The following is a 23,145-nucleotide window of genomic DNA, read 5'->3' on the forward strand; positions in this document are numbered from 1 at the left end:
ATGGGAAGTTCCTTCCTTTCCGATAGTTGGTCCTTTCTTTGTGGGTAGGAGTGAAAAGAAATCGAGCAACCAAGTAGACCAGGCTCTACTACTAGCCTGTCAACCTGTGAGCCGGTTCAATAAAAACCTATCCTTCTTCATAATACATACATCCTTACAAGTCTTATGTAAAGCTTTAACTCTTACCCCAAAAAAATAAAAGAAAAAGGAGTAGAACTTTAATGTCTAACAAGAGAATAAAGATCTCCCAAGGCCATTGGGAAGTGGCCTGATTCATCCAAGTCACCATGTCTTCACTCTTCACAAATGATCATGATTCTAGCTTGTCGAACCCTAAAGACTGTGTTTTTGGTATTCCGTTGAGTATTCCTCGAGGTTATGCCTCTGTGCATTCCCTGTATAACCAAAATCCATAGGAGCAACAATAATATTTTAGTTAAAGGTGGATTTGCTCAATGACGTTTGACATAAGTAAAGGTCAATCATCCGAAGATGTTTGTGTATCAATGTGATTTTGGAGGGACAATAAGTTTAGATAAAAATCCAACATTTAATATTACGCATCACCATAATGGGTTTGATCGACGATGGGAAAAATTACATTAGTTCCCGGCAAACCATAGAAAGTAACAAGTGATTGCAAAAGAAATGTAGAATTATTTGGAATCAAATGCAGCTGGTTCACTAACAAAGTATGTAAAAGGTCTAAGATTAAGGATGTAAATGAATAGTTGAAATCCATTTCCGTATCCGTGTCCATATCCGTTTAGCATTATTCGAATCCATCCGAAAGCTAAACGGATACGGATACAGATAGACTATAACTATCCAAAAAATTATATTTACATGTAAACGGATAAAATATCCGATCCATATCCATATCCGTATCCATTTAGCACTATCTGAATCCGTCCGAAAACTAATCGAATGCGGATGCGGATACAGCACTATCCAAGCCAAATCCGATCCGTTTACATCCCTATCTAAGATGCTTCTTCTATAGAGAAACTCACTTCTTAAAAACCCAATATCCTATTGCCCATATCCACTATGACGCTTCTTTCGATGCGTATTTTTCTCTTTCTTTTCACCGCATATTCGGGCATTATATATTATGTATTTTGGTCTATTCCAAAAATACCATTTTCACCTAAATACGTCGTTGCACTGCCGAATTTTCTACAAAATCCCCAGAGTCAATATCATCCCAAAAATATTATTAAAAATTATTAAAGGTTTTTAAGTAAACAAAATGGGTTTTGTCATCTATCTGGTTAACCCCCAGAGTGGAATCTTTTGATACAAATAACCGATGAAGAAGCTTTCTAAATTGCTGGACATCCAATGAATAATATTTAACTTTGTAGCGGTAATGATGATAGGAGTCCCTCGTAGTCTTATCGAAAATCTCGGTGGCCTAGCTATTTTAGAAATAGGGGTCGTCAGATTAGGAAGAGAAATGAAAAATCAGAGAACACTTCCACACTATAGTAAGACCCATTTAGCATTCTTACCTTTTCTATACAAACTAAACATAGTGCAAAGAAAAGATTGGCTGGAACATTTCCACACTAGGAAAGAATACAAGAAAAAAAATATGTTGCAGAAATAAATGTTATTTATCAACAACATATAACAATAAAATATGATCGAGGTTACTGTTTTAAACAAAGCGCAGAACTAGAGTACCTGAATAAATCTCAAGACTCTCCCATCTCCATTATTAGCCTTCGGAGTGTACCAATGATCTTGACCAACAGAAAACTGGTTATGATCATATAATCATAATTGACTATTCCAACACACCCCATAATGGAAATAACCAATAATTAGTTATATTTATGGCAGAATTTACATGAATAAATAATATGAAAGAAAAATCCTCTACACCTTTCTAAACCTTACTGCCCCTTTTTGGCAGTGAAACTTATTCTTTCATGTAAAATTGCAAAATTTGTAGTTGTACTGCTATGGTAGTGGACGAGATGAACAATGCCCGCAATTTCAGAATCATAACAGCATGACAGTTGAATGTTGATCAATATCCCCTTCTCTTAAGCAAAATACTAGTGATGTAAGCATAATGGTACTCATTTGTGATCTTTCTGCATGTTGATGGGATAATCTTCATCCCTTTCACATTGTTCGAGATATTCACTATAAGCAGCAGGATTATAAGCAACAGCCATCCGCAGATATTTTGCTGCTTCTATCTTTCGCCCTTCTCTATACAAAGCACTGGAAGACAGATTTTTTTATTTATTAAGGAAATATATCAATCATAGCCAGAAACATCCGAAGGAGTTGAACTCAATGTTGGTTATGAATCAGTACCTTGCTAGCAACATAATACCATCGTAATAGTGAGCTTTCCCCTTAGGATCCTCAGGCTCCTTAAATTGGGCTATCTTCTCTAGATGTTCTATCCCCTCTGTATTTCTCTCCTGATCCAAAATAAGAAACATAAAGAAGGGGAAGGAGAAAAGGAAAACGAAACAGACACAACAAAATACATCAATAAAATAGTTCTTTCAACATTAATATTATTCAAGCTCAGCATGCAGTTGTACAATTAAATATTTGGAAGCCAATAACCCAGAGCTTCAGGACCAAGGTGGTAGTGTTCCCCCATCTCCATGAGCAATCTATGGATAAGCAACAGCATTCAAACACCATAGATCAGTGATTACTTGATCAATCACTTGTTTTTGGATGAACAATAATAACATTTAAAATTAAAGAATATAAATTGAGCAGAATGGTATGGAGATTGGCCACTTGAAAAAGTTGAACTTCCACCACCAGTGGTTAAAGTTCCAACTTTCTTGCTTAAAGTTCATTGGATATTATGCTTCTTAACATGAAGTTGAAAAACAAGATGATAAAACTTATTAGCAAATTATGTTCCACCATCGGCCAACATATAGACTACATAGGGCGTACCCAGTGCACGAGGCTCCCGCCACTGCAGGATCTGGGGAGGGTTATAATGTATGCAGCCTTGCCCCCACCCTTTGTGAAGAGGTTGTTTCTCGACTTGGACCCGCAACCACTAGGTCGCAATGGATCAACCTTACAATTGTGCCGAGGTCCGCCCTCTACTGGCCAATATATAGACTAAAGGTACAAAAAAAAAAAAAAATTCAGAATTTCACCTGCTGTATATATGATACACCAGCCCATTGAGAAGCAAGGATCAAAAGATCAATCTGCTCATTTGTTGGATGGCTGACAAGAGAGAGCTGATGATATAACAAGTTCCAGTTAAATGACGAACTGAGGGTAATAACAACCAAAGAATTCTTGCTTCTGCTTTACAGTACCAATCTAATGGTTAAAATCAAAATAAAGAGAACAGCACACTGACAGCTACTACTAAACTTCTGACCTTGGAAATAGCATGCTCCAAATGTTCAATAGCCTCTGTCAGCATCCCTTTCTGTAAGAAAGCCTGCCCCAAAACAACCAAAGCTCTCACATATTCAGGATCCTTCTCAAGTGCAAGTCTGTAGCCACAATGTTAATTTGAGGTATAAAAACAACACAGGACAAGATACCAACTGTCAGAATGCCTTCTAGAAACAGAAGCAAACACAGAATCATATTACCGTAGCAATGGAATTGCTCTATCTATGTGTCCTCTAGCTAAAATTTGGACGGAAAGCTGTAAACAACGGCAACCAAAAAGGTGTTAGAATAGATAGAGAAGGGCTCAGTGTTCATATATTCAAATAGTATTTACACTCGGCAACACTCACAACAAGCAGTTCATGAGGTGATAGCCTTTGAACAGGTATTCTATTTTCATCCACTGAATTCAATGAACTTCCTTCAGATATATTAAATTTTCCTGGGATTTCACTCTTTGCCGGAACATTTTGGTCAGGCAGCCCCAACTTTGTACGAATTGCAGGATGCTTAAGAGAAAGTTGCTGCAAGAATGACGCATGAAGAAGTATGATTAGTATTTCAACTGTTTTGAGAAACAGAACAGATGTAAGACCATCCTCCCTTTCCAGTCAGAGGTGTTAAACAGTCACACACACACACACAAATTGCAGGATTCTTAAGAGGAAATTGCTGCAAGAATGATGCATGAAGAAGTATGATTAGTATTTCAACTGTTTCTAACAAGAAATGTATTATACTAAAAGGGAAAAAAGTAAGGTTACAATATTGTTGTAACCAACCTTGGTTACAATAAGATTTCTCTATATATAATGCATAGTTATCAAGGCGTCGCCATGGCATCCAGGCTCCTTGGTCGCCTTGGACGCCTTGGACGCGGGCCTTGCCACCATGGTGGTGTCGCCTTGAATTTTGACCCTCTAAAACGCCATGGTCGCCTTCCCGCCTTGATAACTATGATATAATGTCAACTCTTAGCAAAGATGATTTTAGATGTGGTGTGGCATTCTGCCCTTATGTTGAGTCTATGATTCTGCAGTGACCTTGGTTCAAATCCCTCCAATTGATTGTTTAGTACTGAAATTTTTAAGTAAATATCAATTTTTGTTATTGTATAACAAATGCGCAGGTGTGGCACAAGTTTTTGAATCTCATATTAAATGTGCTCAATAGAAGGCGCACCTTGGTGCAACGGTAAGGTTAGTCCATTGTGACCAAGTGGTCACGGGTTCGAGTCTGGAAACAGCCTCTCTGCGAAGGCAGGGGTAAGGCTGCGTACATTATGACCCTCCAAAGACCCCACGGTGACGGGAGCCTCGTGCACTGTGTACCCCCTTTTTATTAAAGGTGCTCAATGACAAGGGTTAAAATTTGCTGTTCATATTTATTCAAACAGATACACTGCAGCCTAATGATTCATTGACAGTCTGAACAGTTTGACTATCAAAACCAGAAGGTCTGCTAACATGTCAGGATATTGCTCACCCTTCAGTCAGATAACTGGTATAAAGCATCCTCCCTTTTCAGGAAATGGTGTAGATGGTCCAATAGTCTTTTAAAACAGCTCCTGTTTAATCAAATCAAGAGTTCTAGAAGCAAAAACATAAAATAAAAAAAAAAGGATGAAAAGATATTATCAGATAATTGTGTGAAGACTTTGCTGAATGTTAAACTGATTTTCAGTCATGGTGGCTTCTCAATGGATCAGATTCATTTGAGTTTCATAGGATATTATAAGATAGTCTGTGGGAAGACTTTGCTAATGTTAAACTAATTTTCAGTCACAGTGGTTTCTTGATGGATCAGATTCACTTGAGTTTCGCAAACCCGCTGAATTTCTCACTCAGATGCGGAGATTTGTGAGTCAAAAGCTTGGCTAAACAAGTGTTGGTTTTACACTTTTACCTGTACTATATTTTGGGGAGAGCTTGACAGTGTAGATTTAAGAATCATTCTGTTTTCATTTGTATTTTTATTTTTCGGGGGTGTTTATTTTACGAGATACCATGTCTCTATTTATTTTCTTAACAATGAATAAATTTCAACTTCTCCCAAGGAAAAAAATGCATTAAAAGGATCATAAACAATATTTTCTTCTAATTAATATAGAGGGGAAGGTGTTTGGGAATTGGAAAGGAAAAATATTTCATCTTATAAAATGGGAATGGGTATGTACATGAGAAAGACATACAGATTCTATACAAGATTTGAGCTTTTCTGAGTAAAGCTTTTTTTTTTTTTTTTGGGGGGGGGGGGGATGCATAAGTAAAGCCAAATTTAGTTGTGATTTGGAGAGGATTGATCTGAAGGGAAGAGGAAGGGCGGTGGGAGGAGGGTGTGGGGCTTTGGTAATTCGTGGAATGGACGAAGATGTAGAGGAACTGAATAATCGAGAGGGAATTTGATTCCTGGATGAAACTTCTTTGAGAACAATGGAGTGGTGGAGTTGATTATGGCTGCCAGGACTGACCAACCTAAGGTATCAAAGCAGCCAAAGAACATCAAAGAGTAGAGGAATGCCAGAGGGGGACCAAACGGGAGGTGAGGGGCTTAAAGTTTCTGACATAGAGCAACATAAGGAAGAGTTTGAGGAGATTATGGGTAAGACACGGGACAGATTAATGTCTCTCTTGCAGAACCAAAGTCATGCTAGAACAGATAAAAGTAACAGAAACCCAAAAAAAAATAAAAGAAGAGAAGGGGTAAAGGAGTGTAATAACAGGAAGGGAAGGAAAGAAGAACAAACAAGGAAGAAAGGGGAAGAAGAATTGGGGAAAATAGAAGAGAGAGGAAAGGAGATTCATAGCTGAATCGAGATGGATCAGAAGAGAAGGAAACAGCTTCTGTCAACCACTTTGGCGAACAACACATGCAATGAACTCACCACCTGTGAGAAAATAAAAAAAGAGCGTACCCAGCGCAGAGGCTCCCGCCACTGTGGGGTCTGGGGAGGGTCATAATGTATGCAGCCTTACCCCCGCTTTGCAGAGAGGCTGTTTCTAGAGACTCGAACCCGTGACCACTTAATGTAGTCCTAGATTGGTAGAGGAACAACTAGGAGCCAGTAAACCAAGATTTGTTATGAACAGGTGAATCGGATAGGTCAAAATAGGGTTTTTGGTGAAATTAGGGTTAGGGTTTGAGGTGTCATTTATGCTAGGCAGGTGTAGGGGAGTCTATCAGTGAAGGTCCTGAGATGTTTTGATGGGCGGAAGTGTGTAAACTAGAATGGCAGCAGGTTAGGTTTACGGGTTTCAGGTTTTTGGAAAAGAGGAAAAGAGGGACATCTAGGATTTAGGATGGGAATTTGGGGCTAGGGTTTGGATCGATTATTCCTAGCGTAGGGAATGAAATTCGATTCAGGTATGGTGTGTTTCTGATGGTTGGATTGGTCTGTGAAGAATTTGGGTAATGGGATGATCTCTAGAAATAGGTGGGATGTTGTGGTTTGAATGGGGTAATGGGAAACAGCTTGGTTCGAGTAATACAATTGGGTAGGAGCATACAATTATATGAAGATGTTGTTAGCTGAATGGTTTGTTAAGAATTTTGGGAGATGGGTGGGAAAATTAGGGTTTTGGGGTGGTTGGGAGGATTGGAGAAGAATGGGTATTGATGGGATGATTCAAACTTACTATTGTTGCAAGGGCAGCTCAGTTGGTTAGAGGATCTTGAATAAATCTTGAATCTTGATCTTCAACTTGAAGGAGATCTTCAAAGAATTGAAAGAAAGGTTCAAAGAACCACCCGGGCTTCACACCGCAAGATGTTGATTGGATCACACACCAATCCCACCAATGAACCACCTAGGCTTCCCACCGCAAGTGGCAATCGGATCAAACACCGATCCCACCAGCCTTGATCAAACACAAGACAAAAATCTTCAATGGAGAAGAAGAACAGCAAAAGCCTTTCATTAATATAAAAAATTCGTGTTCAATACATGCCCCCCCCCTCTCTCAACCTTATATAAAAGACTCAAAAATAGACTCCTACACTAAAAAGGAAAGGCCTAACCCAATTCTTAACCTATTAGGTAACTTAAACTGACTAGGAAACTAAAATAGACTCAAAACCATAGTTATCAAGGCGTCGCCATGGCGTCCAGGCGGAAATATGGGAGCATGGCAGTGGGGCGCCTTATGGTATGTATGAAAGGCGACCGCCTCCAAGGCGGTCGCTTTTTATTGTTAAATTTATTTTATGTATTTACTTTTTTATTCTATTTCGTAACTTATTATTGGAAAGTGTATATGGTGTATCTACACTGAGATACATTGGATCAATACTATAAAAACCCCATTTATTTATTTTTATTGTTTTATTCTATTTACTAATTTTTATTTTTTTTTGGAAGAATAAGAATTTCATTACCAAAAGAGAAGAGAAAACAAGGGGCCCCGAGGGGAGGAAAGAAAAATAAAAAGCCTGTCCTTAGCTTAGCTGGGAGCCGGCTGTAGCAACAAAAGCAACATTTGAGAGACCCCAGGAATCAACAATTAGCTTGTTCCTTGGGGTGTCATTACAACTAGAAGGAGGAGCTAGCGATAACTTTGTTTTAATTTCAAAGGAAATGGAGTCCCAAATCTTCTGATAGGAGCGAGAGTTGGAGGTCCATTTCCTGACATTGCACTCCATCCAAATGTGGTTGAGAGTTGCACAAAAAGCTAATTTGCCAACAGAGTCGCAAATAGAGTGACCAGCGAAGCAAAGGTCATGTCGATCCAGATCCATTCCCTTGAGAAAGGGAGGATCCTTCTATGGGCAGGCCAGCACTTGGACAAGATTCCTTTCCAAATGGCAGCAACAGTAGGGCAATCGAAGAAGAGATGATCCAAGTCTTCAGTACCATTCCAACAGAGACAGGGATCTGTCTAGCCCGAAGAAAAGATTGAGTAGGTAAGCAATTGTTGAAAATTCTCCAAGCTGTGAAGCAGTGCCGAGGGATGTGATGCTTGAACCAAAGAAGCTTGTGCCACGGGACCAACTGACCGTGCAGCCTAATAAGATTCCAGGCAGCCTTGGAAGAGAAAGAGCATGAATTGTTTGTCTTCCAAGTAACACAGTCACCTCTAGGGGCAGGCCTTCTAGGAATAGTATGGAGCTCATTCCAGAAAAGATTTACTAACTTTTCATTGGCTGGTGTATGTATTATCTACTCTGAGATACATGTTATCAAGGGTATAAGAGACTTTTTCTTCTTCTTTTTCAACTAATTCATTGGGTTTGGGAGAAAAAACCTGCGGTGAAGGAACAACTCCAAGTCTTCAAGAGTCCAAGTCTCCATCGATTCCGGCATTGGTCTTCTCCTGCCGGCCGGTGTTGATTCCGCCGAAGCTTCCTCCAGCCATAGTACTAAAACTCGCGAAATTTCGATCGAGATATCGAATATTTCGAGTATCTTGACCTGTCCGAAACGAAACCAAGCCCGATATGAAAAAATGCAATATTTCGAATATTTCGGAAATTTCGGTCATCTTGTTTCGGAAATTTCGTAAATCTCGGTAATTTCGGTCATCTCGTTTCGAAAATTTCGGAAATCTTGATCATATTTGGCATTTTACACCCACAGAAAAATACCATATTTCAACGAAATTTCGGTATCTCGGATATTTCGGTTAGACCGAAACACCGAAACGAAACGGGATTTAGTACCATGCCTCCAGCTACCACGTCTCCAGCAAGGTAAGTAACCTTCTACTCTTCTTCTTCTTCTCTTCTATTTTTCTTATTCTGCTACTGTGCCTCCATGTCCCATTGTCCCCTCGATTTTTCCTTTTTTTTTTTTCTTATGCTGCTGCTGCTCCTCGAGCCTCCACCCCCACTGGCGACATCTTCAGTCTCCACCCCCATCGGCGATTCCTACCTTAGGACCTACTGCCTAGGCCTACTGATAATCGATTTTTTTCCTCTCTTTCTTCTCATCATCCTCCTCCTTTAAAATTTTTTTTCTTCCTTCTTCTTCCCCGTGACACACTATGTTCTTTTCTTTTTTATTATTCCACCCTCATTTCTTTTGTCTATAATAAATTGAATGATATATCCTCATCCTGAGACAATGTGGACCTGTGAATAGATATCATAGACATCATTTTGTTATTTTGTTGAAATCACGATATGATAGTGTGGCTTCTCCACCCCCACCGGCAATTCTTATGTTGCTGTTCCTACCTTGAGGCCTACTGCCTAGGCACTCATTTTGGCATCATAGAGGTAAGTATAATAATTTACCAACCCTTTATTCTTTATATTTAATAATTTATAATGTTGTTTCATATTTATATGCTATATTTCTATGATAATATGATGAACTTAGTTTGTTAATTTGTTTTTTTTTTTAATGAATATCTTACATTGGTTTGACTCTTTAATATTTATTTAGCAAAGTAGAAATATATAATTTTTAATATGCTATTTGTGCCAAATAAAATGGTTATATAAAAAAAAGAATACTAGAACGCCTTGTTCGCCAAGGCGACGCCTTGTGGCCGCCCTATTGCCAAGGCGCTTAGGAAGGCCCTCAAACGCCATGGTCGCCTTGCCGCCTTGATAACTATGCTCAAAACAGAGTCCAGCCCCACTAAACACTAAAAAGAAAACTACTAAAATCACTTAAATTGAACCATTGGTTGAACCGGTTCAATTTATGAACAAAAACACCAAAATAAAATCAAGTATGGAACTAAAACAACTAATCCCGTATGCAACCTAATTACCCATAGTCTAGGCCCATAAAAGTGGCCTATTACATTGGAAACCCATGGGATCAAAGGCCCAACATGTATACAACCCAACCCTAGACTTATTCCTAAGCAAAGAAGCCCAGTGTGTTGATAAATCTGCATCACCACTTAGTCACAATGGAGCAACCTAACCATTGCACCAAGGTCCACCCGTGAGAAAATCCAAGTCTCAATTCAATATTCAATTCTATGAAAGAATGGGTTACATGCATATATAAAGAAAATAAAACTCCTTACAAATTGTAAACTACTTTCAAACTAGGAAACTAACAACTCAATCTAATCCTCTCTGTAGCTAACCCAAAATAAAATATTACAAGGCTATCCCCTGCAACCCTTTTTTTTTTTTTTGGTAAAAGGGATTCTATTCATAGGAAGCAGCAAAGCACGAGGCTGGAGAAATACAAGATTCCGATAGCCACGGAGTGGAGTTTGGCCAATCTGTCGAACACTGCATAGACAAGGCCTTGCTGGCTAGAAAATCAGCCATAACATTGGCTTTTCTAGGTAAAAGGAGAAAGAACATGTGATCAAGTGGGAAGCTAAGTAACGGATATCCATTATAACAGGCAAGATCGAATGTGGAACCAGCTTTGAAGGGTCTTGAATGTATTGGATGATCTCCAAACTATCTGACTCCACCAGCAAATGATCTGTACCTTCAGAGATACCTTCAAGCAAACCGCTCCGAATTGCAATCGCTTCACCTTCAGCAATACTCTTGAATTCTGTGGCAATTGATTTGGCCAAAACTGGCTTGCTGTTGTGGTCTCTGATGATAAGACCGATCCCCTGCAACCCTTACAAGACCAAAATCTCTCTTTGGATCGGATTCGCCTTGATCTGGGTTTCCAGATCGGGTCATGCACTGGTCCAGCCACAATAATGCCACTGCATCAGCTTGTGCTACCACTTGCACATGGATTTAACAGATTTTAATCTATCCAGCTTGTTCAGATAAATGTTTTGCAATCTCTTCTACAGTCTTCACTACATCATAGAGCATTGAGGAAGATTAGAAAAGGACCAAGAGGGAGAAAAATGAGCTTAGGGTTGGAGGATCTCCTGGATCTTGCTAGGAGAGTATCAATTGGGAAGCTCAGTTGTAAAATTTGTTTCATTTTGGCTGAAAAATCAAAATATTTGGTTTCAGATTTTGTTTCAAAACAACTGTTTTGCTGAAATTTTTGTTTTAGTAGTAAGTGTAAATATGGCCATTGTGATCTGTTTCCGACCATTTCTGTCATTGAAGTGTATTTCATCCAGAATGAGTGACAAATGTGGAATTGGAATCTTTCTTTTTTGGGTTACTGTTGGATTTTGTTGGGCCAAAATGAACTCCTATCTATTTTCATATTGGAACCAAACTGAAACAAATTTCATAATTATGATTGGAACAAATAGGGAATGTGATAGTGACTTGCTTCCTGTAAATACACGTACAAAAATGGACAGTGTAGAGATCGCATATGAAAGCCTACTTGTACTCTTGTAGATATTTTGATACACGAACACAATATGTATTTTTGTTACCATAAATAGAACGAGAAATGAGAGTGCATGACAAACCTGAATGACAGTTAGTGAAATATTAGTCACCCAATAGATTAAACTCCCCTGCAAAACAATAATAAAAAAAGGGCCTAAGGATTCATGATACGCTCTCTTAAAATAGATAAGAATTTTGTACTGATAGATCAAAGCAGTAACTTTAGAAAAGTAAGATGAGAATAGCAGACAATACGAGGAAGTAAAAATATTGCAGATCACTGTTATGAACTGTGGTAATATAGGTTCAGGGGTAATATTGTCCTTGTACCTATAGTGTCTAGGTTCATTATGCACATGCTAAATGTGTTAGGTGTGGTAGGTAAGGATCGAGTAAATCATTCCATATTTGTAATATTCTGAAGTTATAAATAAATGCTTGGCCTCTGTCTCATAGACAAGCCAGTATTCATGGAATTCCACATGGCATCAGAGCCAAAAATATTCCAGGGATATGGGAAGTAAATTTTTTTCGTTTTTTTCTCTCTTCTTCTTTTTCTTTTCCGCCATTCTACCCTAAAACCACCCACCGCCAGCCCCTCCACACTTCCGCCACCTACCGCCAGCCACCAGCATCCACCGCCAGCCACCGCCGACCACCACCGGCTTTCTCCCTTTCTCCCGCCACCTCCGCAGGTCCCTCCCTCTTTTTCCGCCACCTCTACACACCGCGGGAGGGCTTCCACCTTGTTCAATTTTTTTTCCATCCCTTGGTGGTGAGTTGACTCCCACCAGGGGTTTGTTTTTTCCCCTCTACATGTTCTGATTTTTTTTGGGGATTTATTTCTGCCTAATTTTCTCTAGCCACCATGCCTGACGAGTCTGAGATCACGACTGCTTCGACTGTTTCTGATGATTCAAACCAGCGGGATTTTGTTCCCTTTCCGGTGAATCCCATAAAGTTGAATGGCAGCAATTATCTTTTGTGGTCTCGTTCCTGTTTATTTGTTATTGGTTCCCGTGGGCTCTCTGGTTATATCACAGGCGCTAAGGTCAGGCCTACAGAGGCTGGATTGGCTCAGGAGCAATGGATGAATTTCAATTTTTTGGTGATGTCCTATTTGGTTAATTCCATGGACCAGACCATTGCTGGTCGTTATTTGCTCCTTGACACCACTGCAAAAATTTGGAAGACGGCTCATGACACATACTCTCAGGTTGGGAATGCAGCCCAATGCTATGAACTCCGTCAAAAGCTCCATACTACCAAGCAGCTAGAGTTGTCTCTGTCCCAATATTACAATACCATGTGCACACTATGGCAGGAATTGGATTTTTTGGGCACATTTAAGGCTACCACAGATGTTGACGCGACGGCCTTCAGGAAGTGGGAGGATGGTCTACGGCTGTTTGATTTTTTGGCCGGCCTCAACATTGAATTTGATAATATCAGGTCCAATATTTTAAATCGGGATCCTCTTCCCTCTTTGGAGCAGGCCTATGCCATACTTTCGGCTGAGGACACGAGGCGCACTGCCATGGTTCATCCTGTCATTCAGGAACGGTCAGCTCTTGTTTCTGGTTCTCAATCTTCCCGTGGGAATTCCTCTCGTTCTCCTCCTACTGATCGGCCATCTAGTGATCGCCCGCTTATTAAATGCGATCATTGTGGGAAGGACTGGCACACTAAAGACCGATGTTGGAAGCTTCATGGTTGTCCTGCGGATACTCGTGGGCGTGGAAGAGGGAATTCTAATTGGCCTAGTTCCTCTCGTGCTAATCAGGTTGCCACTGAAGAACCATCTGAACAGTCTCTTTCCTGTGTGATGGCTAAGTTGCACAATCTGCGGGATATGATGAATCGCCTGGACACATCTTCGGCATCTGTATCTCCTTCCATGGCGGCTTCGGCTTTGTCTCTACCTGCTCCTTCCCCTGCACCTTCTTCACAGGTATTTCTTTTGGTGGGAATTGCACCTCGGTCATGCCTGACTCTTGGGTTATTGACTCAGGAGCAACCGACCATATGACAGGTTCTTCCTCTGTTTTTACTACATATACTCCTCTTTCAGGCCAATCAAAGGTTCGGGTTGCTGATGGATCTCTTTTTTCTATTTCTGGGAAGGGATCCGTTCAGTGCTCCTCCTCTCTCACTCTTTCCTCTGTTTTACATGTTCCTAAGTTTACTACTAACTTGGTGTCCATTAGTAGTCTGACTAAGGATTTGGACTGCAAAGTAATATTTTTTCCAACTCATCAGGCATGGTGGCTGGAGAAAAATAGGCAGAAATAAATCCCCAAAAAAAATCAGAACATGTAGAGGGGAAAAAACAAACCCCTGGAGGGAGTCAACTCACCACCAAGGGATGGAAAAAAAATTGAACAAGGTGGAAGCCCTCCCGCGGTGTGTAGAGGTGGCGGAAAAAGAGGGAGGGACCTGCGGAGGTGGCGGGAGAAAGGGAGAAGGCCGGCGGTGGTCGGCGGTGGCTGGCGGAGGTGGTGGGTGGTCGGCGGTGGCTGGCGGTGGGTGTTGGTGGCTGGCGGTAGGTGGCGGAAGTGGTGGAGGGGCTGGCGGTGAGTGGTTTTAGGGCAGAATGGCGGAAAAGAAAAAGAAGAGAGAAAAAAAACGAAAAAAAATTTACTTCCCATATCCCCGGAATATTTTTGGCTCTGATGCCATGTGGAATTCCATGAATATTGGCTTGTCTATGAGACAGAGGCCAAGCCTTTATTTATAACTTCAGAATATTACAAATATGGAATGATTTACTCAACCCAAGCCTTTATTTATAACTATAATAAAGGGGATAATATATAAAATGAAGAATTGATTTTCTTTACCAATAAATGTACCGAAAATAAGCATATTTGTAGAAACTAGAAAGAGTAGACTCAAGGCACGTCTTCTTACTCCTCTTCAATGTCTCGATGATGGACAATGGAGACTACAGACGAGGACTGTAAGATGTACAGCAAAGACTGCTGTTGCATCTCCAGCAGCAGCAATGCCTTCTTTTGCCACTGCTGCCAAGGCGATGACAGTGGCTGCTCTTGCTTCCTTGTCTTCTTCCTTTTTTCCTCATTCTTTCCCCCCTCCCCTGCCCAAAAAAAAAATCCCCTTCCCCCTTTTCCTTGTCTAGGCGCCTCGACTAACATGGCTAGTGGTTAGTGGTTGCCTTGGGGCTCAAGGGATCCCTTGCTACCAAGGTGCTGCTTTGACAACAATTAGGTGTCATAAATCAAAACTATTCAACTTAGTGACCTGCCACCTCACACTCAAAACAGGTTGAGGGATGGGCCAGATTTCAGACTAATTTGGAATCTTAAGGTTCTAGTGCTGCAATGTATAGATCTATTAGAAGAAGGCCTAACATTACAACTTCACAAGGAACACATATATTAAGTAAATAGTTACCTGAGGAAGGTAAAACCCGATCATTAATATTGGTAGCGTCAGAATATCCAAGTAGAGCTTGTAGTACTGCAACAAATTTTAGGACTTTATCATTTATGTGCAATGAGATTTGGACGCAAGGGAAGATGCATACTATATTAACGCTGAAAGAAAAACAAAAGAATGTGTCCAGAGATAACCTATCAGTAAATATATACAAAAATAGGCAACTTTCTCAAAGCTTGTTTTGACCCACAATGATGCACTAAGAATGAATTGAAAGCAAATATAGAAGTAGTCTTCACCAACTCACCTTGGCTAATATGCTCAAAAGGCCAGGCAGTTGTCCCATGGAAGACTTGAAAGAAATCTGACAACATGGTAGAACCAAGTTATGGCACAATCTTCTTTAAGGTTGTAATAAAGAAATCATCCAAATAAACTAACACAATGCACTTTTACCAAACACATCTGGCACATAATGAGTGAATTAGAGTATCACATAGTAGCACAATTTGAATATTATCATAATCACTATAACAGTCCAAAAGCTAGCACTTCAACCATTTTCTATCCGCATAGTTTGTCACGATGTGACCATAAGGATTTAGGTAGATGTACAGGATCATTTTTTAATGATACAATAGGGTGCACCCCAGGTTAAAGGTATAAGTACATTTGGATGGAGAGGAACCTTAGGAGATGGACCTCCAATTCTCGGTCTTCGACTTGATTTGGAAACCATCTCTTAGGATGTCTCCTTGAAGCTAAGTTTTCTCCCTCAAAAAGCCTTTTTTTGACTCCCTAAAGAATAGACATATTGTTGTTTCCTAGGGTTTAGATAGTGCTCTTTTACGGCCCCATTAGTTTGGTCTGGGGTTTGTATCTTTCTCCCCCCCCCCCCTTTTTTCCCTTGTATATTTCCCCCCCCCCCCTTCTCTTTTCCTCTCGCCCCTCTTGAGCTTTGGTAATAGATTTTTTATTGACCAAAAAAAAAAAAGGTATAAGTACAAACTAGGAAAAAGCATTTGAAAGGAAATCAGTCAACATGATCACCATTAGTATCTATACCATTGCATTGAATGATAATTAGCGATCAAAACATTATTCTGGCATATGGTCTAGTTAAATTGAGAATGGTGCATGTGGTTACTCTGTTAAGAAGAAATAGCTAGGTTACTCTTGCTTAGTGAACTTGTTAGTAATGTTTGATTCTTAGTTTCTTACTATAGTCAACCTGTCAAAATTATTATAATTTTCCTCTTCTTCCCCTTTTGACCTAGCAACATTGGCCAAATGATTCCATATTTATTAGTATGGGAAAAAGCACGCTGCCAGGCTGCGTACGCTACGCTAGTGCCTCACTGTGTCTATCTCTCTCCTCCCTCATATGAAATGACATATCTACCCCCCCTCTTGAGGGAGGACAGAGATATACACAGGGAGGGGCTAGCATAGCATACGCAGCCTGGCAGCTTTCTTTCTCCCTTATTAATAAGTCATTATATTAAATTCATATTTTAAGACAGTTCTTCAATGGGACTAATAAGCCAATATATTAAAATTATAAATTTGAAAAATCCTTAAATCTCCTAAAATATTTCCATTCATTTCTTCCCATACAATTTCTGTTCTTTTCTCACCATTACTCTATAGATAATAAAAACTTTCCTGTTTCTGTATACTAACTGACCAAATTGGACGTTATCAGAATTTTATTGTGGGAAGGAAAAACAGTGTTTAATGGGCCACTAAAAGCATGTGCTTATGTATTCAAAGTTTGAAGTAGGTTATTAGTCGGAAAGGAATCACCTTGTACCCTAACTTCCCACCCAAAATTTGAAAAAAAAAAAAAAAAAGCCATGTTCCATAAAGTTCTTGCTAATGTTTTCCTCCATGCATTGCACACATATTTTGGCTAGTTAATCAACTAAAAGTCTAAAATGCACATTCATAGCATGCCAAAAGAGCTTAATCTATTATAAATGGAATATTTTTTTTTTAGTCCAGTAGAATATCGTTGTGGAAGCTTCATCAAAGAAAACTAAAATCATTTCTTGGATATTATTCATCATTCTAATATACAGTACATGTCTTAGCAGTCTGCTTCCCACGTTTATTTTATTTAAGAAAAGGAACCAATAATCAACAGCTGTAGCTTGCAGAGAAAAAGCTCTAGTTGGGCTGTGGGCCCGGTGCTGCCAAGGGAACTGTACAGGTGAATACCCTTGTAATTTGGACCTTTTGAGTTTTGATCAGCCTACTCTGCACTCTACATCGCAAAAAGAATCTGACATGCAGGCTCCCAAAGACCAAGTATTATAATCTATTTCATGAATAGAAACATAATGGATGTTTTAACCAGGCATAAAGTACATCAGGTCACCAAATTTCGATGCAACATAACTGAAACTAGAGTGGAGTATCAGTGGAAAACAATTGGCACTTGAAACTTCCAGTTGAATAAAATTATATACCTGAACATTGATGAAATGCAGACCGGCAATCAGTACTGGAAAAATAGGGCCCAAAAGACCCTGTGGCTGTTCAGTCAAATTCTCGAACCATAATGTGCCACCCTGTGATGTATTTAAGAGGAGCATCATACGTTGATGAAAATCATTGTCGAAAGTGTAACTATTCTTAAATTTTAAATAGAAAAGTTCCAATAAGTTCAGTCAATCAATAAATTCAGTTTAACATTATCCATCAATGTTGACATGAAAATTTAACATCTGCCAAGAACGATGTTCAGAAGTCACAAAATACTGAGAAATAATCCACAGCAAATGAAAGAGTGACAATAGAAGAATCATCCAAAAGTGATGTCTGCTTGGAAGGTTGCTTACAGACAAAGGCAGGATAGCAGTCAAGAAATGGAACCTATGCATGGTACCATGTAAGCATGCACTACCAAGAGAGCATGTAGCCGAAACGGCAACACATCTTATAAACAACAAATAAGTCACAGCCATCAAACAACCTGCAACTGGGGGCTATGTGGGGATTTTGATGAATTTTTCGTCACATAAACTGCATGCGGTAACTGTGAAACCCGGTCAAATTTTCGACTAAATTTGAACTTTTGGAATCTGTGTGATTTCAGGTTCTGGTTCAACTTTGCCCATACTAGCCTCTAAGTTGTGGGCCGTCTTGATTAAGAAATTCAGACCTATCTCATGACTCGTCTTGAAAGGCATTCCGATCAGCCAACTACCGTGGCCTTAAATGAGTCTGAGGTGTCTAGCGGAAGACAACATATAAGCTTGGCATGCTGGATTGATGGCTTGCAAAGCCTCTCTCTGTCTTAGGCCGAATCCCAGGTAAGAATCCCATTTTATAAGTATGTATGTCGTATTTTTAATTAATTAGTGTATTAGGGGCAGAATAGTAATTTTTACCTTGTGGGACCCCGCACCAGAGCTACCTGTGTCGGGTCTGCTGGTTGGACAGGCTGCAGGACCTCCCCCTTAATTAAACTTAATGTAAGTATAATTTAAATATATTTATATAACGTTTTGTACGACCAAATAGGGTTAGAAGGGTATTTTAGTAAAATTGACTCTGTGGGACCCAGTTCCCCAGTGGGGAATGTAATTCCGGACAGTTACCCGTATCCGGATCATCCCTAATGTCGCATGACATCATTCTGTAGCTGGAATAAGGTAATAAATACAAAAGAATCAATTTTAGAAATAATTTATAACCAAATGATCATTCTGCCCCTTAGTGCTTAAGTTTCTATAAATATAACCCTCTTTACACTATTCATTATTCACCAACAAAGAGAAGAGGAACCAGAATCGTTCCAGCCTTGGAGAACAAGAAAGAAAGAAGAAAAAGAGAGGAAGAAGAAGGGAAATGAGAAGCATACCTTGGAAATGCATCTTAGACTTGAGTTGGAAGCTTAGAGACCTTCATTAGAGACCTTGGAGCATAAAGGCGAGGCTGCCATCATCCCTTCTTGCTGCTGATTTCAGGTAAGCTCTGAGAATCCCTGCTGTTTCCATCTCCTCCTCCTCTAAATTTGATCTAATTTCAGCCTAGACTATGCCTAAATAGATTTCTGCCATTAAAGCTTTTAATCCAAGCTTAAACAATGGAAGTTCCACCTCATTTCTTACTGTTTAGTGCTGTTTAGGTTCAGCTATGCCTGAATCTTCATGGCTGTACCTCTAATCAGCCCAATTGCTATTTCTAATGGCAAACCATAAACCCTAAGTCAACTAATTTAGGTTTAAATTATGAAATCCCTAAATTAGGAAGCCAAATATGAAATTGGAGCCCCAAATAGACTGACCCACCTTGAATTGGTGCTAAATCATCAAATTAGGGCCTTGCATGCAAGGATCCATACAATTGGAGCAAAACCCCCAAATTCGGACACTGACCCGGATGCTGTTGCAGGCCCAGGGGCGATTGACCGGCTCCCTGGAAGTCTGCATCCGGCTCCCCCATTTTTGTGCCCTTATGACCTAGACCCCTTGGGACTTGACCTTGGACCATCCCAGAACCTATTGCATGGTGTTTGGTATATTGTTTAGGGCTGTTTCTACTGTTTCTAGTCGGTTTGTTGGATTGTTGGTGGGTAACTGACCTAAGATTCCTTCTATAACTAATCTATAATATTGTTGTCTCATATTTAGGACTGTCTTGGTCTGTTCTTGCCTGCCTATTGGAGTTTATTCACCTAAGCTAACTACAACTACAGGTAAGGGAATTCTGACTTTAATTTTGGAGTGTTTATCATTTTAATTTGTTATTGTTCTGATTGCCATGTCATGCATCATCAAAATTATCCTGTTCTTATAGTTTATTAGCTTTTAATTACTGCATTAGATTCTGCATGTGAATTAGGTTGCATTGGCATCTTGCATCTGCACTGATATTTACTTGTTACTGATGATTATTATTGGAGAAGTACTGTTCTATTTAAATTCAGCTATTCATACATGTGCTATCATGCATAGATTGCACTGGGCTAGGCTGTTATATCATAACCCAGTACTACGCCCCTTACCAACAGGGGGTAAGGTGTTGGACAACCCGTGGTACAGCCGAAGGGACATGCCGGGGTGCCATCTTCTGTCCCATATTAGCGTGTCCGCTCCGCTGTGGGAATAAACAGACAGGGTTGGTCATTGAGGGTCTGTCGGGTCCGCTGCCTGGTGTCATGCCGATCTGGCGGGTCCTCACCGTGGTAGAATGGTTTCGCTCGGGTGACCGACGTCTGGAGCTGCCTGGTGTCATGCTTTCCGGTTGGTCATTGGGGGTCTGTTGGGTTAGCTGCCTTGTGTCATGCTTTCCTGGCGGGTTCTCTTCGAGGTTAGCATCTACCACAGTAGTACTTATACCACATGAGACTTAGTATCCATGTTAGAAGCATGCTAGATTAGCACATTCATCATGAATTATTGTGTTGTGTTTTGCATGCATTTCCTTACTGGGCTCAGTTGAGAGCTCACCCCTGTGGATATCCTTATTTTTCAGGTGATTTAGTTACTTTTAATGATGGATTTGCGGCGCTGGAGTTTGAAGTGCACAATACTTCGTGCGCACGTGATGATTGCGCAACCTCCTGATCTTGGCCTGATAGTCCAGGCTACCTCCCCACTCTTTTATGCTTTATAAATGCTTTATATATTTATAGAATAGTTTCTTGTATACTTTTACTCTGTGCTACCTTTGAGAACTGTATAGTTGTATCACAAGCCTTATCCTTTATATAAATGAAATATCATTTAGACTTCTCTCACTAATGATGTTATCTCTATTAATTAAATTGTTTCCGTTGCCTCTGATTACTGTATCTGTGAGCAATGATTGTGAATAGGGTACTGCACTTGTGCTCCTTGGGGATTGGTTGGATGTCAGAGACATCCCGTCACACTTGGCCCTTAATAACCGGGCCGGGGTGTGACAGTAACAGGTGCCACATGGAAGTAAGAAACATATTGGGAAAATGTCTAACAGCACCTTGTGCTTAACAAGGACACAGCAAATTAACTGATAGCCACATTACATGGATGGATCAGCAACTGAAAACTAACAAAAGTATCAGACCAGGAAAAAAGGGCCAGGACCATGGGAGATGTAATGAATAGAATAAAAGATAAAATATAGAAGCAGTAGCTGGGCTGGTTTGTCTATACACCTTCCACGTTTAGCAGCAGATTGGAGTTACAAGCTTCAAGGAGCAATTCCTAGAAGCCTATTTTAGAGCCTTTTAAATACCCAACTGCAGCAAGTTACATAGGACGATCAAAGAAGTAAATCAACCTACTTACACTTATAGTTCACCACTTAAGTTGCACCTTTCCTTTTTGAAAAGTGGAAGTTGTGGAACACCTCGCACCATACCAGAGTATTAATATCCTATAAGTTCAGACATGAATACAAGTGGGATTCATATCAAATGGCCCCAAAATCTGCTGAAATGCATTTTAGGATGCAACCAAGAAAGGTCCACCATATAGGCACATCACCTTCTACTTGTCATAAATTTCAAGCCAAATGGAGCAAGCCACATGGCCAAAGCTTTGAAAATGGCTCAAACTATGTAGAGTGGTATTTCAAGGCAATCAAATTGAACAATGAGGTTTCGACAAAAGTAGGTTTATTATATGGTTAGATGACATACAGATCTTAAACTCTTTAAGAATCTGACTAGGAAAGGCTCTCAAATCAGTGAAACCTGTGTATTTATGCAAGATTGATTTAGAGACTACAAATCATTCGCTAATACATTGCCACTTCTCTTGAAGCTAATGATCAATTAAGTCAGAACTCTTTGCAGTAAGCTGAGTGATGATGAGTAGTTTGGTCAGGCTGACATATGCACCGGGTACATTGGGACACAACTCCTTTTGCAATTGGCTGGTGATGTGTCTGCAGCAAAAGAAACAAATGGACATTTGCAAGTGAAATCTCTGCTCTATTGAAGGTAGAGCAAATAATGAAGTGCAGTAGTATGACTAGTATCGCAATGGATGACAGCATCACCATTCTTCCAAGAGTTGAGTGTACTAGGCAATTTTTTTAATGGGATTCTACTTCTAATAGTGAGGGCTAGTCTGTCAGAAGTGGTATGGATGGGCCTGGCCCTTTATTTTTCTTTTACCAATAAAGAACCAATTAAAAAAGGGAGAAAGAAAGAGAAACTTTAAAAGAAAGGGTTCAAACATTAATGGTGTGAAAAGTTTGATTTTAGGCCGTAATACAATAGAATTTTAATAGGTGAGGTGGACCATGAATAAAAAAGGAATCAACTTCAATCATTATCCCATTCCTACTTTTTCCAAAGGGCTCGACTTTTTTTTTTTTTTGGGGGGGGGGGGGGGGAATCAATTTGTTGATGTATACATTTAAGCTGTCTAACATGGTATCAGAGCAGGGAGGTCATGTGTTCGACCCCTGGGAAGGGCATCGGAAGGTTTTTTCCCAACATTTCTTCTCCCTAGGTGCCATGTGATCTTAGCCAAGTGCAAGGACCATGTGATCTTGGCCTGCACATGCGGGGGAGTGTTGATGTATACATTTACGCTGTCCTCCCCTAACAGTTCAAGCTTTTAGGTGAAACGGTAGCAAACACAATTTAAGGACACCAGTAAGTAAATTCAACAACATGGATAACAAACTCCGAGGTTCTAAGAGTTATATGAGCTTACAAGCAGAAACACTTGCTACTGACTTACAGTATCAAACCCAGGGTGATGGTCCAATGACATCTTCCGTATACTTGCCATCCCCAAGAGAAAGCATGGCACCTGCAAAGAGAAAAATAACAGAACATTATTTCCAAGCCATCAACAAAACCAGAGCATCAAGCAAATTTTCATAATGCATACAAGTGCATAGTGTTAATATTGTTATGTTTCATCTCTTGTATAGGCCTCGAGGCAGGACATGAGTAAAAAGGTTCCATTCAACACACCAAGAAAGTTTCCCATGTTTCATTGATCTGTAAAAGAATATGACACAGAGCAAAGGTGATGAATTCAATTAGCTGCAAGAAAATAGGATTATGGACAACAGTTTGTGTTAAAATATTGGATCATTTAAGATAATATCGCAAAATTAATATTCCATGAGCTATCAAAGGTATTAATTCGT

The 23,145-nt window shown here is 39.9% G+C and overlaps 1 protein-coding gene across 3 annotated transcripts in view; it reads right to left on the minus strand.

Moving 5' to 3' along the window:
• Positions 1-1,744: 1,744 nt before the first annotated feature.
• The window catches only part of LOC122645933 (ALBINO3-like protein 2, chloroplastic), a 45,684-nt gene continuing 24,283 nt past the window's right edge, over positions 1,745-23,145 (minus strand). Inside the window, exons 4-14 of one of the 3 annotated variants that reach the window (XM_043839349.1) lie at positions 22,728-22,799; positions 17,511-17,612; positions 15,347-15,403; positions 15,055-15,120; positions 11,721-11,768; positions 3,759-3,932; positions 3,609-3,664; positions 3,389-3,506; positions 3,156-3,242; positions 2,335-2,444; positions 1,745-2,238 (exon numbers count right to left, since the gene is read on the minus strand). In XM_043839349.1, coding sequence (XP_043695284.1) covers positions 2,091-2,238; positions 2,335-2,444; positions 3,156-3,242; positions 3,389-3,506; positions 3,609-3,664; positions 3,759-3,932; positions 11,721-11,768; positions 15,055-15,120; positions 15,347-15,403; positions 17,511-17,612; positions 22,728-22,799 — 1,038 coding nt within the window. In that variant the 3' untranslated portion in view covers positions 1,745-2,090. Of the gene's footprint in view, positions 2,239-2,334; positions 2,445-2,513; positions 2,914-3,102; positions 3,243-3,388; positions 3,507-3,608; positions 3,665-3,758; positions 3,933-11,720; positions 11,769-15,054; positions 15,121-15,346; positions 15,404-17,510; positions 17,613-22,727; positions 22,800-23,145 lie in introns of those variants that run through there. The other 2 variants (XM_043839351.1, XM_043839350.1) reach the window with 2 other exon arrangements.

The sequence above is a fragment of the Telopea speciosissima genome, chromosome 11, assembly GCF_018873765.1.
Source record: "Telopea speciosissima isolate NSW1024214 ecotype Mountain lineage chromosome 11, Tspe_v1, whole genome shotgun sequence".
NCBI lineage: Eukaryota > Viridiplantae > Streptophyta > Magnoliopsida > Proteales > Proteaceae > Telopea > Telopea speciosissima.